We start from the raw sequence: 17,806 nt of genomic DNA, 5'->3' as shown, positions 1-17,806 counted from the left end.
CTATACTCCTCCCACTCCCACCCTAATTCCCCCCCTCACAAAACCCCAATTCGTCGACCATAGCTCACACAATCACTCACGTCTCGAACACCTCCGTGACGCCCTCCCACCTCCCCTCCTCCCTACACTCCCAGTAACCCTCCTTCCCGCCCTTGAGCCGCCACACCTCCTCGCCGCCCAGCGCGATGGCGTCCTCCTCGCTGACCTTGGCGAACCACCTCGGACTCCACTCCTGGCCGTGGTCCTCCATGACCTTTCTCCGCGCACGCTGGCGCTCTTCCAGCTTCGCCTTGAGCGCCTCCGCACGGTCGTTGTCGCCGTCCTCGTAGGCGCGCTGGTCGGGCCGCAGGCGCGTGTCGGTCGGCGGGATGTGTCCCTGCTCGATGGCGGTGATCTGGTTGAGCGCAGCCGCGTATGACGTGAAGCCGAAATGCTGGGCTGGCTTGTCGACGAGGGATCCCGCGGTCCAGACGGTTTTCCCCGCGGGTTGGCCGTTGGATGTGAGGTCGAGGGATGTGGTCCATTTGCCGACGAGGCCCATGGGGAGGATGGAGCCCGTCTCGTCGAAGACTTGCACGGAGACGTCTTCGCTGCGTCCCGCGAACATGCCGCCTGCTTTGAAGGTGCAGACGGCTTTGGCGCCCGTGTTTTCACACATGATGGTCATGGTGCCGACGGGTTCGATGTACTTCTCGCCCGCGATGACGTTGCGGAGGAAGGAGGTCGCGATCGTCCAGGAGTAGTGCTCGCCTGAGGCGTGGAAGAAGACGCGGACGCGGCCGTCCGTGTTGAGTTCGGCGCTCTTGCCCCAGAATTTCTGGACGGGCGTGGGGGATTGAATGAAGGTCCAGTGCTGGGATTCGGCCTGGCAGGCCATGCGCACGGGGCGGTGGACTACCTTCTCGGCGATGAAGCGGAAGCCCTTGTCTTCGCGGACTAGCTCGAATGTCTCGCCGAGCATGGGGTTGAAGGGTTTGCGGATGGCTCGCTCCTTGACGCGGGCGTTGCTGAAGGCGGAGATCGCGAATGCGGCGATGTAGACAAGTCGCTCGCCTGTTTCGGCGCTGACGTTCGCGGCTTGGTCGAGGAGTTCGGTGTATTCAAGCTGTTCTGCAAGTCGTTGGAGGGCAGATGTAGGTTCGTTGGCTGTCACGGGCATGGCAATGGTAGAGAGATCCTTGCCGACATTCTTGCGAAGGAAAGCAATGAGCGAGGGAGGTTGGCCTTTCGGAGGGGCGACTGTCTTGCGGCGGTTCACAGGCTGGAGAGGTAGAGGAGTGAGAGACTTTGGCTTCGTCGGGTAGATCGAGGGTCTAACGTCCATAGAGAAACGTTCGCGGTCGAAAGTGCCAGCGCCCCCTGCCTCGCTCGAGGACTCTGACTCTCCATCTGAGACATCATCATGAGCGTGTTCGGGTTCGTGCTCGTCGTCTTCGCTATCACGTCTTATCGTGAGAATCTGAGACTTGCCCACGCCACCGTCGTAAGCATCAAAGAACTCGTCGGAACCATCCGACTCCATACTGCGTCGTGAGACAGCTGACATAGGTGCCGGCGTTCGTCTCAGGCGACTCTCTGCTATCAGAATGGTGAAGTCCGTGACAACGCTATCCAGATCGCGGAGCAATGACATGCAGTGGTCATGCATGCCCTCTTCCTGAGGTTCGTGCGCGGCAGATCGGTCATTTCGTTTAGGTACAGCGAGGGTACCATTCGCGGGCACTGTTGCTAGGTTCGAGGGAATAGGAGGAACGGGAGGTGCGTGTGACGGGGAACCAACCGCCACTTGTGCGGAGACGCTTCTTCTGAACAGGCCAGATGGACTCTGGCTGCCCGAGCTGCTTGCTTTGCGCTTCCAAAATGACGATGGCTTCTTGTCGGAGCTCCTATCATCTGGGAAGTATTCGTTGTTTTCCGACTCCGAGGGACTGGGAGAGAACGCGTCGTGTAACTTGCTTATGCCCAGGCCGGTCGTAGATTGGCCTACCGTACCTGAAGAGTACTTTGGATCTGTGTCTTGCGCAAGCCTTCGAACGGCATCTCTCGTGCCGGCGATCCTTCCCACCAGCGATTCCACACGTGCCCATTCTCGTTCTTCTGCCTCGTTCAAGACCTGTGGTAACCGACCCAAGGAGAGATCTTTCGTTTGTAGAGTAGGAGACGCGATTCCTGCGGAACGAGAGGCGCGTTCGAGTGCATCTTTCCACATGGTGAAATCCTTTGCGTTGTTCGCCCTCAAATGCCATACCTCCGCTCCCGAATCGACCGATATCTCTCTTGTCTTTTCATTTGCTCCCACGGCTGCTAGAGAAAGCGGGATCGCTCCCCGTAGCGCTGATGAATGGTCGTTGCGATAGTAGGATAGTGTCGATGACGTGAAATCCAGAGAGAAGAATCGCCTCGCGAAACCTTGATTTCTCTTTCGCCTCTTCTTCTGTAACACTCCCGTGAGAAAGGAGGAGTTGGACGAAGGGGCAGGATCGAGGGTTCCATGGGACGATTTTGGTCGTTCGGCGATTGCTGCCTTTGCTCCCAGTAGATCTCTAGGTAAGGATTCCGACGAATCTGCAATGGGTCCAATGGAAGGACTTCCTTTGCCTAAGCTCGTGGAGCTCGCGCCAGCCATTGTCTGCGCGTAGTGCATGTGGTGTCCTGTCTTTGGCGGGGCATTGGTGGGATATGTCATGAGCACGAATGTGACCGTCTTCGAAACCGTCTTGGAGAAGGTGTTGTCAAAGACCAACCCGTACATACCACCCCCGCCGTCCGGTACATCGTACGTGCCCAAGGACACCTTCTCCGCCTCGCATTTCCCTGTCCATTGTACCTGTTTCAGCCCAATTGCTGACAGTTTCTCGAAGACGACGGTTCGATCGTTGCGCGAGGTCGACAAGCCGCGGCTACGTGTGTTGGGGACCTCGAGGGATGGTGTGGCGGGACCTCCTTCAAAGAGTTGGGATTGGACATTGGGTGTGGCGGCGGAGGAGGAGGAGGCACCGGGGTGCTTGAAGATGCCAAAGTTGATGGATTTCTTGTGAGGCTGGACGCTCCAGGATATGGTGTGCCCAGCAGGCACGTTCACCCAGCGGACAAGGTAGGACTGTTTGTTTGGATCAGCGGGAGGTGGTTATGGAGGTGGGAGGGTCGCGGGGAAGCCTGCCTTGCTGTGGACCTCGAGCTGCTCCATTCCCGCCATTATGGCGGCGGCGGCGACGACGGATGTCGATGGGAATTCCCTGAGGTGTTATTGCCACCCGGCGAGATCGATTCGGAGCGCGTCGGGTTTCCTGCTAGACCGTCTTACTCGTAGGAGGGGGAGAGAGAGGGTGGGCGCGGACGTCACAGGTTTGGGTGGTGCCTGCAGATCGGGAGCGACTACAGATGGACCGCTTGTGCGAGGATGCGTAGGGAATTATATGGTTGTGTGTAAGGGCGTATGCGTAGGGAATATGCGTAGGGAATATGCGTGTAGGTGTATGGATGTGTATGTATATGGATGGAGGCTGAGAGTACTATTGGGCGAATTGAGGTAATACTCTCGTACGTATCAAGTAGGTAAGGTAATAATGATGGATAATTGCTTGGGTTCTTGTCTTGTCTCTGCCAAAAGCCAAAAGGTTGTTGGCCTGACCGGAATGCCGTGTCCTGTGTCCCAAGCAAGGCAAAGGCCCCACGTTTTGTTTCACGACCACGTCAACCACTTGTCGGAGTTGTTTGTTTCTTTTTTCTCTTCCCTTTGCACCAACCGTGTGTAGGATAGAATAGGTTTATCTAGCATACCAAGACAAATAGACTGAGGGGATTATCTGGGCGTACATCCACAATTGACGACGATGATGGCAGGTGGGCGGGCAGATAGGCTGATGGAGTGTAGTCAAGTGGGGAGAAGTGGACAGGACAAGACCAACTATAAAGGCATTAAAAGCAATACAAAAGCAATAAACAAGTTCTCTGGTAGGCGGATGTTCGGCCGATTCGATTCGATTCGATTCAAGAATGCGATGGGATGCGATTTGGTGCGAAGTTATACGGCGAGGTACGATAGGTACGACAGGAACGGGTGCTCGGGAGATTGACGGATGCGGTAGAGCTCGACCTCTTGTTCGTCCGGATATCGTCAGACAGACACGACCCCGTGTGAAGGCGGAAGAGAAAGATAACATTCGTTATGTTTATAGGTAGTTATGTTGATGATTGTGACTATGATTATGATTATTGTTGCCTATTGAAGTGAGCGGATCCTTCTCGAGACACGACCAGGCAAGACAAGATGAGACAGGGCATGCATCCATCCAACACAGGCACAGCACGAAAGAACCCATTCTTCTTCTGGTCATGTTTATGGTTATGGTTATGATGATGATGATGGATGATGATTATGATTATTATTCTCTGTTGTGGCCTTCCAAAGGATTAGGTGATCGGTCCGTTCCACAATTGGTGTGCTCTTGTCTCGTGTTGACAGGTGACGGGTAATGTTTCCACTTCCCTTCTCTTCCACCTGTGTCCATTCGCCAGCCGGTGCTTCTCTCCTCCAAGCAATAGTAATGCCTCGCAATTGCCAGGGGAGAAAGAGAAAGAATTAATCATTCCGTAATTCGCCTTTTCGGGCATCCGATGTGACAACCCGAAGTGCGCTCAGGTACATACAAAAGCCACGAGGACGCTGTTCCGAGCATTCCGAACCAACTTTTGAGAATGGGTTCATAGACCACCGAGGCCGATATCTATCTGATGATTACTTACACAGTAGATACCTACCTTGACATATCACATGTTTCTGTCCATTTCACCATCAATTATTCGCCCGTCGGCTCCCATCTAGCTCCCGTGCCCGATCTCCACCGGCGTCAAGACGTTAAGACAGTAAGAGCCTAACATCTACCTCGTAGTACGAGTACTTACCTACCTGGTACGTGTACACCGTACCTGATCCTAGCAAAACAGGTTCAAGAAAAATGACCAAGTAGACCAGCATTCCCCCAAATATTGACGTTCCTAGATACCTACTACCATCTACTACCTCCTACTCTAGTTCCTACCTCGTAGTCTGCCATTGAGTTACAGAGGGTTGGCACGTCGGGCTGGCCACCTGCTAACTTCATGTATCTTCTATACCTACCTAAAGTGTCTACTTAAGAATGTACTGTAGCCAGTAAACAATCTTAACTGCTTGCGATGAACCTCGCTAAGACACTATTGTAGGCATAAAATACTAGCATGGGGCCAGCCTGACGTGCCAACCCTCTGTACGTTATGCTGGTACAGTGGTCAGTCAGGTGCCGTTGCCAAGACGGGTTGACCAGGGAAAGGAAAGCAAACTTGGGAACTGGAGTGAATGGCCATCTGACGTTCTGACATCAACCTCCATCCATCATCCATCATGCATAAAGATTGTATACAACCCCATCTAGCCTCCTCTTTTATGCTCAAGATGAAAGAAAAAAAAAAAGAAATGACCTAAGATCATCACTAACTAACAAGTGGCATCGTCCAATTTTCTTCCGTCTCGCATCGTCGTCACTATAGAGAAATCTACGCGATCCCTATCCTGACACGGAACGGGATCATTTCACCATGCAAACCATGCAAGCCACCACAGATTTCGTGCTCATCCCCGCAACCCACGTCGATCATACAGGGCAGACACTTCCTCATGCCATGGAAAAACTTCCACTTTCGTTCTAGAAGCTTTTCGCGACGTTTCTTTATAGCGCTGCCATCGGAACCCCCTTGGCAGATGCACATACTACACATAGTAGGTCAGGCAGGTCAATCAATTTCAATCTAATCTACCTGGTTCAACCGTCGTCTATCGTCCACTCCTCCCGCAATCCCGGATATCACGTTGGGGGACAACGACATCCCATAATTATCTATTTAATCACAATGTCTTCTCCACTGTCCATGTTCCGCTGTGTTGCTTTCGTTTCTTGTTGTCTGGCACTTTTCGTTTACTCCATACTCATCATGAAGCAATCAATCGCCCTCTCGGTCCCCTTAGCAGCCACTGCGCTTGCTGCCCCGTTCAGCAATACCTCGTCGTGGTCTGGCTGGAAGAATGTGAAGAATCTATTTGTCTTGTGAGTCTCCTACCTCCAGTTCCATCTCAAGTTCCCATTTTAGGCCAGGTCATGTCTGATTCCCTATCTCTATCCAGTGGTGACTCCTATACTCAGACTGGATTCGATGTAAATGGAACCCAGCCCTCCCCGGGTAACCCCTTGGGAAATCCGCCATACCCCGGCTGGACCTCTGCCAATGGCCCCAACTGGGTCGGATTCTTGACGCAACAATATAACGCTTCTACCCTCCTGACCTACAACGTTGCCTACGGTGGCGCGACCGTCGACTCTGCTCTCGTCACCCCTTACGCTCCCACTGTTCTCTCCTTGAAGGACCAAGTCGAGAAGCTCTACCTCCCCAAGTACGGTGCCAACCCATCTTCTGTACCATGGGAAGCGTCAGACTCGCTCTTCGCATTCTGGATTGGCATCAACGACGTCGGCAATTCTTGGTGGCTGAATAATGCCACTTTGTACGATCTCATCTTCCTAGAGTATGATAGCCTGGTCGAGAAGATCTACGACACCGGCGCGAGGAACTTCCTGTTTTTGACTGTCCCCCCGGTCAACCTCGCTCCATTGACGTTGGAAAACGGCCCTGATGCCGTCGAGGGCGAAGGCAAGGTCATCCTAGATTGGAACGAGAGGGTCAAGAAGCTGGCGGGTGGATTGGCCTTGAAGCATGCGGGCGTCAAGACGTTTGTACACGACACGCATAAAGTGTATTCTGATATCATCGAAGATGTCAACGCATTCGAGCAGACCGAAGGCTTGAAGAATGTGACCGGTTACTGCAAGGCATATCAAAAGTAAGGCCTCTCACCTTTCTCCCGACTATTTCCCCCCCTTTCGCTTGTAAAGATTTACATCACTAACATTTATATTTGCGTCAGTGGTGCGCCAACTTGGTACACAAAAGATCCAAGCTGCGACTATGCCGTCAACGAATACTTCTGGCTCAACAATCTTCACCCTACGTTCCCCGTGCATAACGCTACCGCCTTCTCGGTCGTCGAATACTTGAAGTCTGCGTGAAGGTTTGTGTGGGCTGCAACATGATATGCGCCAACTGGTGCGCATCTTCTTTCTTTGTACATAGTGTTCTTTATAACAAGGATAACAACGTCTTTATTCCCCTGCTGTAGTCTACGGCATGCGTTCTCTCCCTGTTCCCTTTGACTGCAGCACTGTTTGTGGGTAGAAGAGATTGTTATCAAGCTATGCGCCTCGTAGTTTGTCTGCAAACAAAGGTGCTCGTGCAACTGTGCAGGAGCCTAAGCCTCTTATCACATCAGTTGAATTTATCTCACGCTACCTTTACTCTCATTCCTGGCCGAAAAGCTTGGGCAGACTTTTCCTTCACTCTACCCACTTGCGATCGAACCGCAGTGAAGGTAAAACTTTCACCTCTAACCGAACAACTAAACTCACCACCATGGTCACGCCCACAACCCCAACACCAACTCTACAAACTTCTGCTCTTACACCAATAACCTCTTTTGTGTCCCACGCAGCAATTTACGAGACGTCAAGCGCCATGCCTCCTACCAACGAAGCACCGCAGCTCACTGGCATTGCAGAGCGTCGACAACAAGCGCTGCTACAGCAGCAGCAAAGCCAGCAGCAAGCAGACAGAATCACTCAATCCAGAGTGCGCCGCTTCGTTGACTCTCTCGTTCGCTCTCTCGCCTTTCTTCGCAGCGATGCGCGTTCTCGTCAGCAACCAACCTCTCCACCGACCTCTCCTCCAGTGACTCCACCAGGACCCGTCCCTTCTCGTCCTCAAATCCATCATGTCAGCCACGAGCGGGTCCAGCGTCCAGGAAAAGTCGCTCCTGACAGTGCCCAGGCCCTCCTATCATGGACAACCAACCACCTGATGCCCGTACTCCTCACCAACCCAGGCTTCGCCAGCACCGCCGAGTTCGCAGAAGGCTGCTCAATCTGCCACGAGCCCTACTCCCTGACCTCCCCATCCCACATGCCCATTCGCATCGCCAACGTCCGCGGCTGCCAGGAGCACGTCTTCGGCAACTCCTGCATCATCAAGTGGATCACCTCTGGACTCAGCAACGCCAACACCTGCCCCATGGACCGCGCCCGTCTCGGTGCACCCATCATGACGGAGCGCGAGCGCGACTCCGAAGTCCTCGCCAGCATCATGAACGGCGGGTCTGGCACCGGCGGCGCCAACACCATGAGCTGGGGGATGCTGCCTCCGCCCGGATACACGCCCGCGCAGCTGGGCTACGTCGGAGGCCCCAGGTTCGCCAGCAACTACGGCGAGAGCTTCTACCACGCCGCCGCAAGCGCAAGCGCAACAGCGACCGCAAACATGGCGCACACGCAGTACGTATACCGGCGCGACACCCCCAGCCCGGAACCCGTCATCCAGGCTCCCACGAGAGATGACCCCATGATTCACCTTTATAGTCACAATCACCAGTACCACGTTGCGACCGCAACCGCAGCCGCCCCAGCTCCAGCCCCAGCTCCCCCAGCTCCGGCTCCAGCCCCTGCCCCAGTCCCAGATGCCACCTCCATCGAAGCCCTCATCCTAGCCGCAATCCGCGAACTCGCGGCCACCTCCCGCTCGCGCATCGAGCTGCTGGAGGAGTCGCGCGCGCGGGACTTCCCGTCCTCCAACTCCCGCACGCCACTCGACGCGCTCGACCTCTACGACCCGGTCGACATCCTCGAGGCGCTGGAAGCCCCCATCAACACGGCCATGGGCGACCCGAGCTCGAACGCGGCGTACGATCTCGACTTCGAGGACGACGACAGGAGCGGGGCTGGCACGCCGTACCACGAGGCGCCGGAACCCCCCAACGACGACGACGCTGACGCTGACCGCGCGCATAGGGAGAGAGTCGAGTCGATGATGGAGCAGTTTAGGGATGCGGTGGAGATGCTGCCGCCCCCGTCCCCATCCCCCCGAACATCCAGCACGGAGGAGGAGGTGGATGTCGCGGAGAGGTTGTTTGGTGAGCAGCAGCGTGGTTGAGAATACCTACCCCCCTTTTCGCTCTTGCTCTGGCCTTTTTGTAAGGTTTGGGGCGGGCAAAGGACGCTCGAAGTACGTACGTGAGGCTGATACGTATGGGTCAAATGAGATTTCTGCTTCTTTTTGTCGATCCTGGCTTTGGTTCTGCTATGAGGCTTTGGAGACTTCGGCAACCTTTCTCCTCGACATCCCCTATGGTTCCCTTCTCTTCCCGCTCCCTCCCTCATCCCTCACCTTTCCCCTTTCTCACGATAGACGGCTGGCTGGCGGCGTTTTGGTTTTTTTTTTTCGACAGGGCAACTGGATGATTCACTGGAGATGGGTACTTGCAAAAAACGAATCACGGATCACGGATCACAGGGGCACTTTTTGCACACGATGCCACGATGCTTCGACACGATGGTTTTACGATACGGTACGGTACTGGGGGCAGAGTACAGAGTTCGTAGTTCTTTTTTTTCGTGAGTAGGCCAGGTGGTGAGTGAATGAGTGAATGAGTGATGGAGTTTATGATAGATAGGTAGGAGTAATTGGAAATGAAAAATGATAATATACTACTTGACATCTCCTCGGTGGCCAAGGCGTGCTTCTCCTACGGGAAGGGGGGGTTGTTGGATGGAGGGTTCGGATATGCGTGTGGTGATGTTGACGATATATGGATGATATAAGGATGTTGGGCATAATTGCAGTGATTTATGGTGGGGTTGAGGACTTTCGTCAGGTTGGTGTATGAGGCGGGAATCTAGATATCTGGTTTGTCGGATGAATGGGTGAGGTGGGGAATTAGTTGAGTATGGGGATGATCACTGTCTAGTGGTTGGTTATGTGGGATGGTTTCGCTGGAGAGGTGGGTGGAACGTAGATATGGATGTATGGGTATGGTGATGGTGGATGGGACTCGTGGTGTACGTGCGGTTGTGATTGGAGTTCAAGGCGAGGGTGATTCGTTGTGAGGTGCTCGGGGCTGGGCTCGTTCGATCTGGGCGGGTGAATAAAGAGGTATGTGTGTGTGGATGGAGCTTGAGGTCAGTTGCTTGGTCGGCCGGTGCGGGCGATCTGTGGTGGGAGGGAAGAGAAGAGCCGCTGTATGAGCTTGCATCTTGGGACTCACATCGGCATCCTTGGTATATTGATGAGTGTGGGGTATGAATAGTGAATTCAAAAGACAAGGAAAGCAGTGAGGTCAAATCCATCACTCAATATCAGCATCAGTGCATGTGTCTCACTGTCTTCAAGATCATATTTTCACTCCATCAGAAATCACATCCTCAAAAGTCAACCCCCAAACCACACACCCGATTTCTACAAAGATATCCCATTGTTTATATCATACAAGACACTTCTAGCAAACCACTTATTACCCAGGTGATAAGAGAAGAGATGGTGAAAAACCAAACCGCCCGCCCCATACACCAAACACCAAACATGACAGTTGCCTCCCGCCCCACCGTTCCCGTTTGACGCCGATCCAGACCACCATCCGTTCTTTCCATTGAAAACCATGTGTGGGGGTATCTCTTCGTTTGATGCGTTAAGTATAATAAAAAAAAAGAGTGGGTATCAAAATACAGTGTGACAAAAAGGAAACAGAGAGGAAGGAAAGAAAAGGAGCGAACAGTGCCAGGAAAAGAGTATTCCCAACATTTCAAAGCTGTTCGCCAGAGGTTCGATGAGGGTTCGAGAAAGGTGGAGGTAGGTAGTTCTACAAGATAGAAACAAGTAGATACAACCTGGATTCAATGGAGTTGGATCGCGGTGAAGGAGAGAGGGCGGCGGTGGATTTCGTTTGCGCGGAGTACGAGTTCGTCGGCCATGCGGGTCAGTGGGATGGTTGGTCGACCTAGTTAGAGATGGTTAAGTTTGCAGTAATGAAAGGCATGAATTGTAGTTTGGGGCAACAACCGTCTGGCAGGACGGCGGGTTTGGAAGTGCAAGGAAACCCGTTTGGCAGACGGTGGAGAAGGAGTTTGATCAGAATTTATACATACCAACAGTGCGAAGGAGAAGAGATTGGACGCCTCTAAGCCTTGACTGGCTTCTGCACGGCGCCTTTGGTAGAGATGCGGCTGCCGCACCCCTTCGTGGCCTTTCCTGCTGCCTTTCCCTTGCGAGTTCCCTTCTTTGAGGTGGTCTTGCTGGTGGGGGTGGAGGTGGCAGTGCCATTCTTCTTCTCGAGCTCCTCATGCTCCATGAGGAATTCGACCTGAGGAACCTGGGCAGTCTCCTTCTTTTCGACCATATCCAAAATAAGCTTCATGAGGCGAACGCAGGTTGCTTGGTCCTGGTTGGGGCCAAGGTAGTCCGCAATCTCGCGAAGAACGTTGATGGGAGCTTGGAACGACTTGACTCTTGGATTTACCTGGACTGAAGCCGAGGCCTGGTCGTGCGTGTTGCCCTGATCAATCAAGCGGGCATACTGGCTCAGACGTTCGTCCTCCGACTTCTTGAGGCAGATCTTGTAAGTGATTCTGGGCAAGATCTCGTCGATCTTGAAGAACTGGCGGATGATCAACTCGATCTTGCGGAGCTGCCACAAGTCCTGCTTGTACGTTGCACGCTGATAGTGCTTGCGGCAGAGTAGGGGCCAGATGCCAATCATCTTAGTGCAAGTCTTGTTACGACCGAAGTGGTGGGAGATGGTCTTGCGAGCCACGTCCAAGGTCACTTGACCAGTCTGGCAGATGGAGAAGTCGTCGTTGCAGCAGATGAATTCGCGGTCCTCGAGAGGGATGAAACCATTTTCCTCTGCCTTGTCCATATCTGTCTCGGGAGAGGTGTCCTCCACCTTGTCCAGATCTGTGTGGGCTGAAGTGCCCTCCACCATGGTGGCATCAGGATCAGTGAGCGGAGAGGACTCACGAGAATCACTGACGGCGGGACTGGCGACAGGAGCCTCAACAACCTCACCCACCCCGTGGATGGACTTGGGAGAAATTGGTGCATCGTCAACGAGCACCAGGATCTTGCTTATAGCCATGACTCCCTGGGCAGAAGAGCGACGATTATCGGCGGGGGCAGATGAAGCTCTCTGCCTAGAAGCGGGAACTTCAATAGTCATCTTGTTGTTCAATTTGAGATGTAGATTGAGTTGAGGTGAAATTGAAAGTAAAGAAAAGTAGAGGTTATGAATGCGTGGCTCGCAAAGGCAAAGAGTGCTCAAAGATGGGTTGTGAGCTTGAGCTTGAGGTGGGCCGGATGTCTGGTGGGAGGTGAGAAGAGGATGAGCGTCTATATAGGTAGGGTGAGAGAGCAAATTACAGAGCTTTTGCTTGCAGAAAGGTGCCCTGAGCGTTGGCTTCGGAGGGATGGTAGTGAGAATGTGAAATTTCCTCCCACCCAAATCTAAAGTCAGGTGGGCCAAAGAACGACAATAGGAAATTTGACTTCACTTGGACGCTGCCTAGCCTCTGTTCAGTCTGTCATTGACCAATAGTCTGCTTGCGTTGATTTGACGCATCTATGGGACAGTCACACTCTATGATAATTACACCACTCTCACTCATCTAAAGTGTTTCAATGATACAAAGCAGGGTCACATTTAGAAGGATGTGAAACATTCGTCACTGGCTTGTGATTTGCTTATGATGTCGCAGCTTCGAGTGCAGATACCAAACGGTGCACTCCGCCAATCGTGAGGTAGCATACAGCATCTTAACATTGAATACAGACCATCAGGGTAGTGACAATCAAGCAGCACATCAAGTTGGTTGCCCTTCAATGTATTTGCATGCAGTTTCGACAAACAATGGTCTTGTGAGCTCGTTGGGTTTTGTGGCCCTCACAACTGCCCAAGTTCCAAAATCAAAGTGTGCGGTACTGGAATGGCGTTCGTAGAATACAGAATACAGAATACATCGAGTTCGCTCCCCTACGACCTGGCATTCTGCACGGGGCGCGTCCTGGCAGACAATCAAGAGCTCTGATCCAGGGAAGCCATTGGATTATTGCTTGATTCCAGTCACATCTAGTTTTCTCTGTACTCAGCAATGACGATCTATTACTTCTGCTTGAAGCTCGGGACGTACCCTGAATATGCGAACGGCTTGGCGTGAATGTACACATCACGTGGTATCAATCACTCGGACTAACTACCTGGGCTAGACAGATGGTGCCAAACAACTCCACGACCAGAAGTATTGGACTGCTTGAAGTCCTTTGAATCATTCAATGTACACGTAGTTATACATTCAATGTAGAAAAAATTCGGGCCAAACCGATTGCTTGAAACATTTGCACACTACCCCATATCTTATGATAGTAAAGGCCCAAGAAGATTGCAGGGACAGATGATGAAACACTTGAATGTGTCACGAGCATAAATCTTTGACGATGTTGCTTTACAGGGAAGGATGTGAGAACGGGAATAGGGCCGGAACCTGGCCAAACAATATATGAGAGATCGCGTATCACTTCAGGATATTGCTCCTCCTTCTTTTTCAATTATCCTGAGTAGGCAGTAGCAGTAGCATTAGCAGTAGCAGTAGAAGAACATGAGCAGCCTCTATGTGTAGAGAAGGTCTGGAAGCCACCCCAAGCAACGACAGGAGGTAGCAGAATTCCCCCAAAGGGCCCTTGAAATGCGTTTTCTGGATCTTTACTTCTCTAATCATTACGGTACTTCCGTAAGAACCTGAAAATCGCTTATTGTGGCGTTCGAGGGAGGCATGATAGTCCCAAAAGAGGAGAGACTTCAGCGTAACACTTCTCTTACGGTCGTAGGACTGGCCGCCTTATCCTATCTACTGGAAAGGTCTTCTGGATAGATCCATCTCCATTGCAGAGGTAAATATTTCAAAAAATTGCCAGTTCTGAGAATTGGAGTTCAGCTGTTTGGGCATTTCTGGTTTATATGTATGCTCTGGGAGATGATTATGCTGAGCAGTGCAATGCGATCCCCTGTGGGAGCAACATGGCGACTGAATTCACCTAGAGTTTTATACAAAATGATTTTAGCATACGAACTTAGGACAAACTTGTTCGAAAACCAAAGCAGTCCGTATTTAAAAGTCAGTGTTGGGATACCTCTGACCAGTTCGCATATATACCCTCGCGCTTGAGTGAATGGACTTGGCAGTTACTTGGATGTATCTTAGAACGAGAACCGCGGATTAGGTTGCACCAGCAAATCCGTGGGCAGGAAGTGAACGATGCTCTCCCGTCCTCGTCCTGTCAACATGGGTGAGTAAACGGTCAGAGCTGACCGGTGAGGAACTGAGGGATGTGATGAGTGGCTGAGGCGAGCTAAGCGCCGGTTTGCTCCTCCATCGACAAGGCCAAAGTCATTAATCATCACTTCTCCCCAACAACAGTTCAGCCTCACCATCAATATCAACTTCTACCAAACCAATTCAAATTCAAATTTCATTCTTTACAGCCACATCCAATCATATTTAAGAGTTATTTGGGAAAAATTGTACGACTGTCGATGCTGTGCAACACAAAGAATACAAATCATTACTCCACCACAAACAACAGCGTGACACGACAACGCATAGCTGATAGCTGGGGTACTGGGCGCACGACATTTTCGGTTCTCGCATACACAGTATATATATGATCTTGGGGCTGGCATCCATACCAAATTCGATGCTGACCGGTTTTCGCTTTCGCAGAGTGTACACACAAAACCCTCTACCTGGATTACTGCTCCCACACACGTGAGCAAACTAGGCTTCGGTTTGCCGTGCATTGCTTTTTATTCTCTTCTTCCAGCCTCTTGAATATATCATATCCATCGTCCAGATCCTTGACTATTGGTGTCTTTGGAGACATACACTTACGATTGCTCTTATGTTTTACACATTGCTTCACTCACGACGGTAGAACGGTGCTTACAACCATCGCGCCAGCCTTATCGTATTGATCAATCAAACAATCATCTTATCCGACCTGTACCGTGTAAAAGTCACACCCTGTCCATCATTGAAATGTCGCAACCTCCTTCCAGCGATGCTCCCTCCAATGGACAGCCGGCAACTCATCTTGACAATACTGACAATCGCAATGGTCATGCTGCATCCGCATCCGAGAGAGAAAGCCTTCGGCAGATGTACGACGTCTACGCTACACCATTCATACCTTCGGAGCTATTAGACGTAAGTCGAGACACTCCCATTGATGTGTTGACATCGCATACAAAACATTACATCGATTATGCGGTCTACACTGCAACGTTTGCGGGAAGCCATTTCGTCCCAGAGCGTGCAGATATACCGGCCGAGCATGCCAATCCTCATGTGCCCGAAGATCTCACTGAGTTGGCACCCGAGACATATCTGAAGCATTTCCTTGTTCTCCGCAATATAGAATGGAGCGCGCGGCAATCGGAGAACCAAGCGCAAGGACTCTATCAAGCGCACCTCATTCCAGTAACCACGCCTTCGACCCACAATCTCTTCTCAGTCACGATCCCCGGACTAAGGGACGACTCACCACATATTGAAATCGGGGATACTATACAAATCCGTCAGCTGTTCACCGACACTTATGGAAATCTGATCCGTGTTTCTATGCCGTCAGAAAGCCGACAGGATCATGGCAGTGCCTACGTATCATGGAACCGGACCGCATTCAACGCAAGCGTATTCAGCATCAAGAGAGCGGATGAGACTGTGTTTCTTCAATGCGACCATGCCTTGGTGTCATTGACGTGCAACATCCTGATTCCATTGAAGGAGAGACTGCTAGCTAATCAGTGGAATGCACTTGCCTTCATATCTCAAGAACTAGAAAAGGCACTGTCAAACCCGGACCGTGAGGCAGCATCATCTACGCAACAGACCAGTTCGAACCAATCGTCTCATAACGCCTCTCTCAATGGTGCTTCAGGAACAAACGGAGCAGTGGAAGAGTCCGTTGGCGACACCAAGCCACCATGCAATGACTGGATTCGCCGTATGCTTTTCCCCCGCGAATCGGACGGTCAAGTCCAGACAGAGTTACGCAAATTACCGTTCCAGGGAATGTTCGATCGACTTATCAATTACGAACAGCTACAAAGCGTCAATTCGGTTTCCAAGCAGAACTACGGAGTGATGCCCTTCATCATATCAGGACCCCCGGGAACGGGCAAGACGAAAACCATTGTTGAGACCACAATGCAATTAGTGCATACGACAGACATCGCTCACGTTCTTGTCGTGGCCCCCTCGGAGCCTGCAGCTGATACATTGGCTCTTCGACTGAAGAAGTATCTCACTCCGCAACAATTGCTCAGACTGAACGGTCCCTGGCGAGCTGATAATGAGGTTCCTGCTGAGATCCTCAGTCACTGTCATATGGAGAGAGGAATGTTCTACATTCCTCCGTTTGCTCAACTCATGAAGTACAATGTTGTCGTTACTTCCACCCGCGACGCATCAATACTGGCAGATGCACGCGTGACCAACAACGACCTGTATCATATTGAAACCAACATGCACTCCGCATTCCATTCAGAAGGACACCATCGTCCCGAAACTCTCCACTGGGGAGCGCTCCTGATGGACGAAGCCGCCCAAGCAACCGAACTCGACACCCTCGCAGCTCTCAGCATAGTATGCCCACCATCGGCATGGCCAATGGGAGATAACGTCGCCCAACCCTGCTTCATCATGGCAGGCGACCAGCACCAACTCGGCCCTCGAACAGCCTCCCTGCACCCAGAATACTCCCGCTCACTCTTCGCGCGCCTCGCAGAACGCACAGCCTACTCCGACCACCCACTGTCTCGCTCTCGAGCCCGACCCACCAACAGACCCCTCGTCATGACCGCCCGCATGCTACCAATGCTATACCCACCCTTCGCAAACCTCACCCGCAACTACCGCTCCCACCCGGCGATCCTCACCTTCCCGTCGTGCGAATTCTACAACGACACGCTGATCCCCGAAGCGCCCGTCCCCACGACCCCACTCCAGCACTCCCCGCTGTGGAAAGGCCGCGGCTGGCCCGTTCTCTTCGTCCCCAACAGCGGACCCGACGACATCGAGCGCGACGGCGGCGGCTGGTACAACATGTCGGAGGCGAAGGTCGCGCGGGACGTCGCGTTGCACCTCGTCATGAACTCGGGCGTCGCGGAGCGCGACATCGTGATCATGAGCCCGTTCGCGGCGCAGGTGAAGAGGCTGCGTGCGGTGGTGCGCACGACGCGGTACTGGAACCGCTCCGGCATGTGGGACGTCAATATCGGGCCGTTGGAGGCATTCCAGGGCCTCGAGAGTCGGGTTGTGATTCTCTGTGTCACGAGGACGAAGGAGAAGTTCGTGGACTTGGATGTCCAGCGTGGGCTTGGGGTCGTGGGGCAGAGGAGGCAGATGAATGTTGCGTTGACGAGGGCGAAGGAGGGGTTGATTGTAATTGGTGATCCAAAGGTAATGAAGATGGATCCGCATTGGAGGCGTTGGTTGGCGTTTTGTCAGAGGAATGGGTTGGTGCAGGAGAGCTTGTGGTCGTTGGGATTACAGAGGGAGTACCAGGATGTGGGCGTGTTGGAGAGGGCGTTGCTGGCGAAGGATGAGTTGAGGAATAATCACAGTGGCAGGGTTTTGGGTGCTGCTGCGATGCTGGAGGATGAGATGTGGACTGCGGGATTGGAGGCGGCTCTGGACGAATATGATGATGGATATCACGAGGAAGCGGAGTCTGACGGTGACGATGAAGCGACCTTGGTTTAGAGATCGAAGCATAGAGGGTCACACTAGCTGTTGATTGTCAAATTTGGATGGATATCTGGCGGCTGTTTGGGGCATTTTGGTGT

The 17,806-nt window shown here is 52.5% G+C and overlaps 6 protein-coding genes across 6 annotated transcripts; 3 read left to right on the top strand and 3 right to left on the bottom strand.

Annotated features, from left to right (window-relative positions):
- Positions 1 to 76: 76 nt before the first annotated feature.
- Positions 77 to 3,196, bottom strand: BU24DRAFT_429832 (uncharacterized protein; the record flags this gene model as incomplete). Its single annotated transcript, XM_033529770.1, has 2 exons — positions 77 to 3,100; positions 3,161 to 3,196. 2 exons carry the CDS (start codon positions 3,194 to 3,196, stop codon positions 77 to 79), a joined length of 3,060 nt encoding a protein of 1,019 aa, XP_033389255.1.
- Positions 3,197 to 5,970: 2,774 nt separating this feature from the next.
- Positions 5,971 to 7,100, top strand: BU24DRAFT_456938 (carbohydrate esterase family 16 protein; the record flags this gene model as incomplete). The annotated part of the gene is made up of 3 exons (XM_033531491.1): positions 5,971 to 6,083; positions 6,161 to 6,874; positions 6,959 to 7,100. The coding sequence occupies 3 exons, from the start codon at positions 5,971 to 5,973 to the stop codon at positions 7,098 to 7,100; spliced, it is 969 nt and encodes a 322-aa protein (XP_033389254.1).
- Positions 7,101 to 7,500: 400 nt separating this feature from the next.
- BU24DRAFT_487434 (uncharacterized protein) lies at positions 7,501 to 9,069 on the top strand (the record flags this gene model as incomplete). The annotated part of the gene is made up of 1 exon (XM_033533453.1): positions 7,501 to 9,069. One exon carries the CDS (start codon positions 7,501 to 7,503, stop codon positions 9,067 to 9,069), a length of 1,569 nt encoding a protein of 522 aa, XP_033389253.1.
- Positions 9,070 to 11,089: 2,020 nt separating this feature from the next.
- Positions 11,090 to 12,201, bottom strand: BU24DRAFT_469672 (uncharacterized protein; the record flags this gene model as incomplete). The annotated part of the gene is made up of 1 exon (XM_033532624.1): positions 11,090 to 12,201. Exon 1 carries the CDS (start codon positions 12,125 to 12,127, stop codon positions 11,090 to 11,092), a length of 1,038 nt encoding a protein of 345 aa, XP_033389252.1. The 5' UTR covers positions 12,128 to 12,201.
- Positions 12,202 to 14,327: 2,126 nt separating this feature from the next.
- On the bottom strand, positions 14,328 to 14,958 carry BU24DRAFT_10877 (uncharacterized protein). The gene has a single exon (XM_033520772.1). The coding sequence runs from the start codon at positions 14,756 to 14,758 to the stop codon at positions 14,438 to 14,440; it is 321 nt and encodes a 106-aa protein (XP_033389251.1). The 5' UTR covers positions 14,759 to 14,958; the 3' UTR covers positions 14,328 to 14,437.
- A 520-nt stretch (positions 14,959 to 15,478) lies between these two features.
- BU24DRAFT_10879 (P-loop containing nucleoside triphosphate hydrolase protein) lies at positions 15,479 to 17,804 on the top strand. Its single transcript, XM_033520773.1, has 2 exons — positions 15,479 to 15,657; positions 15,828 to 17,804. Exons 1-2 carry the CDS (start codon positions 15,604 to 15,606, stop codon positions 17,721 to 17,723), a joined length of 1,950 nt encoding a protein of 649 aa, XP_033389250.1. The 5' UTR covers positions 15,479 to 15,603; the 3' UTR covers positions 17,724 to 17,804.
- The last annotated feature ends 2 nt before the right edge of the window (positions 17,805 to 17,806 follow it).

Source organism: Aaosphaeria arxii (genome assembly GCF_010015735.1).
Source record: "Aaosphaeria arxii CBS 175.79 unplaced genomic scaffold BU24scaffold_1, whole genome shotgun sequence".
Classification (NCBI taxonomy): domain Eukaryota; kingdom Fungi; phylum Ascomycota; class Dothideomycetes; order Pleosporales; genus Aaosphaeria; species Aaosphaeria arxii.
Note: the sequence above shows the minus strand (reverse complement) of the source record. Positions and strands in the feature narration are given on the sequence as shown.

What these genes read in the sequence shown, in the direction of transcription:
- BU24DRAFT_10877 (XM_033520772.1), bottom strand. Translation starts at nt 14,758, where the DNA reads ATGCACGGCAAACCGAAGCCTAGTTTGCTCACGTGTGTGGGAGCAGTA.
- BU24DRAFT_10879 (XM_033520773.1), top strand. Translation starts at nt 15,604, where the DNA reads ATGGCAGTGCCTACGTATCATGGAACCGGACCGCATTCAACGCAAGCG. An exon ending in ATTCAACGCAAGCGTATTCA is followed by an intron (nt 15,658 to 15,827) that starts GCATCAAGAGAG and finishes CCGGACCGTGAG; the next exon opens with GCAGCATCATCTACGCAACA.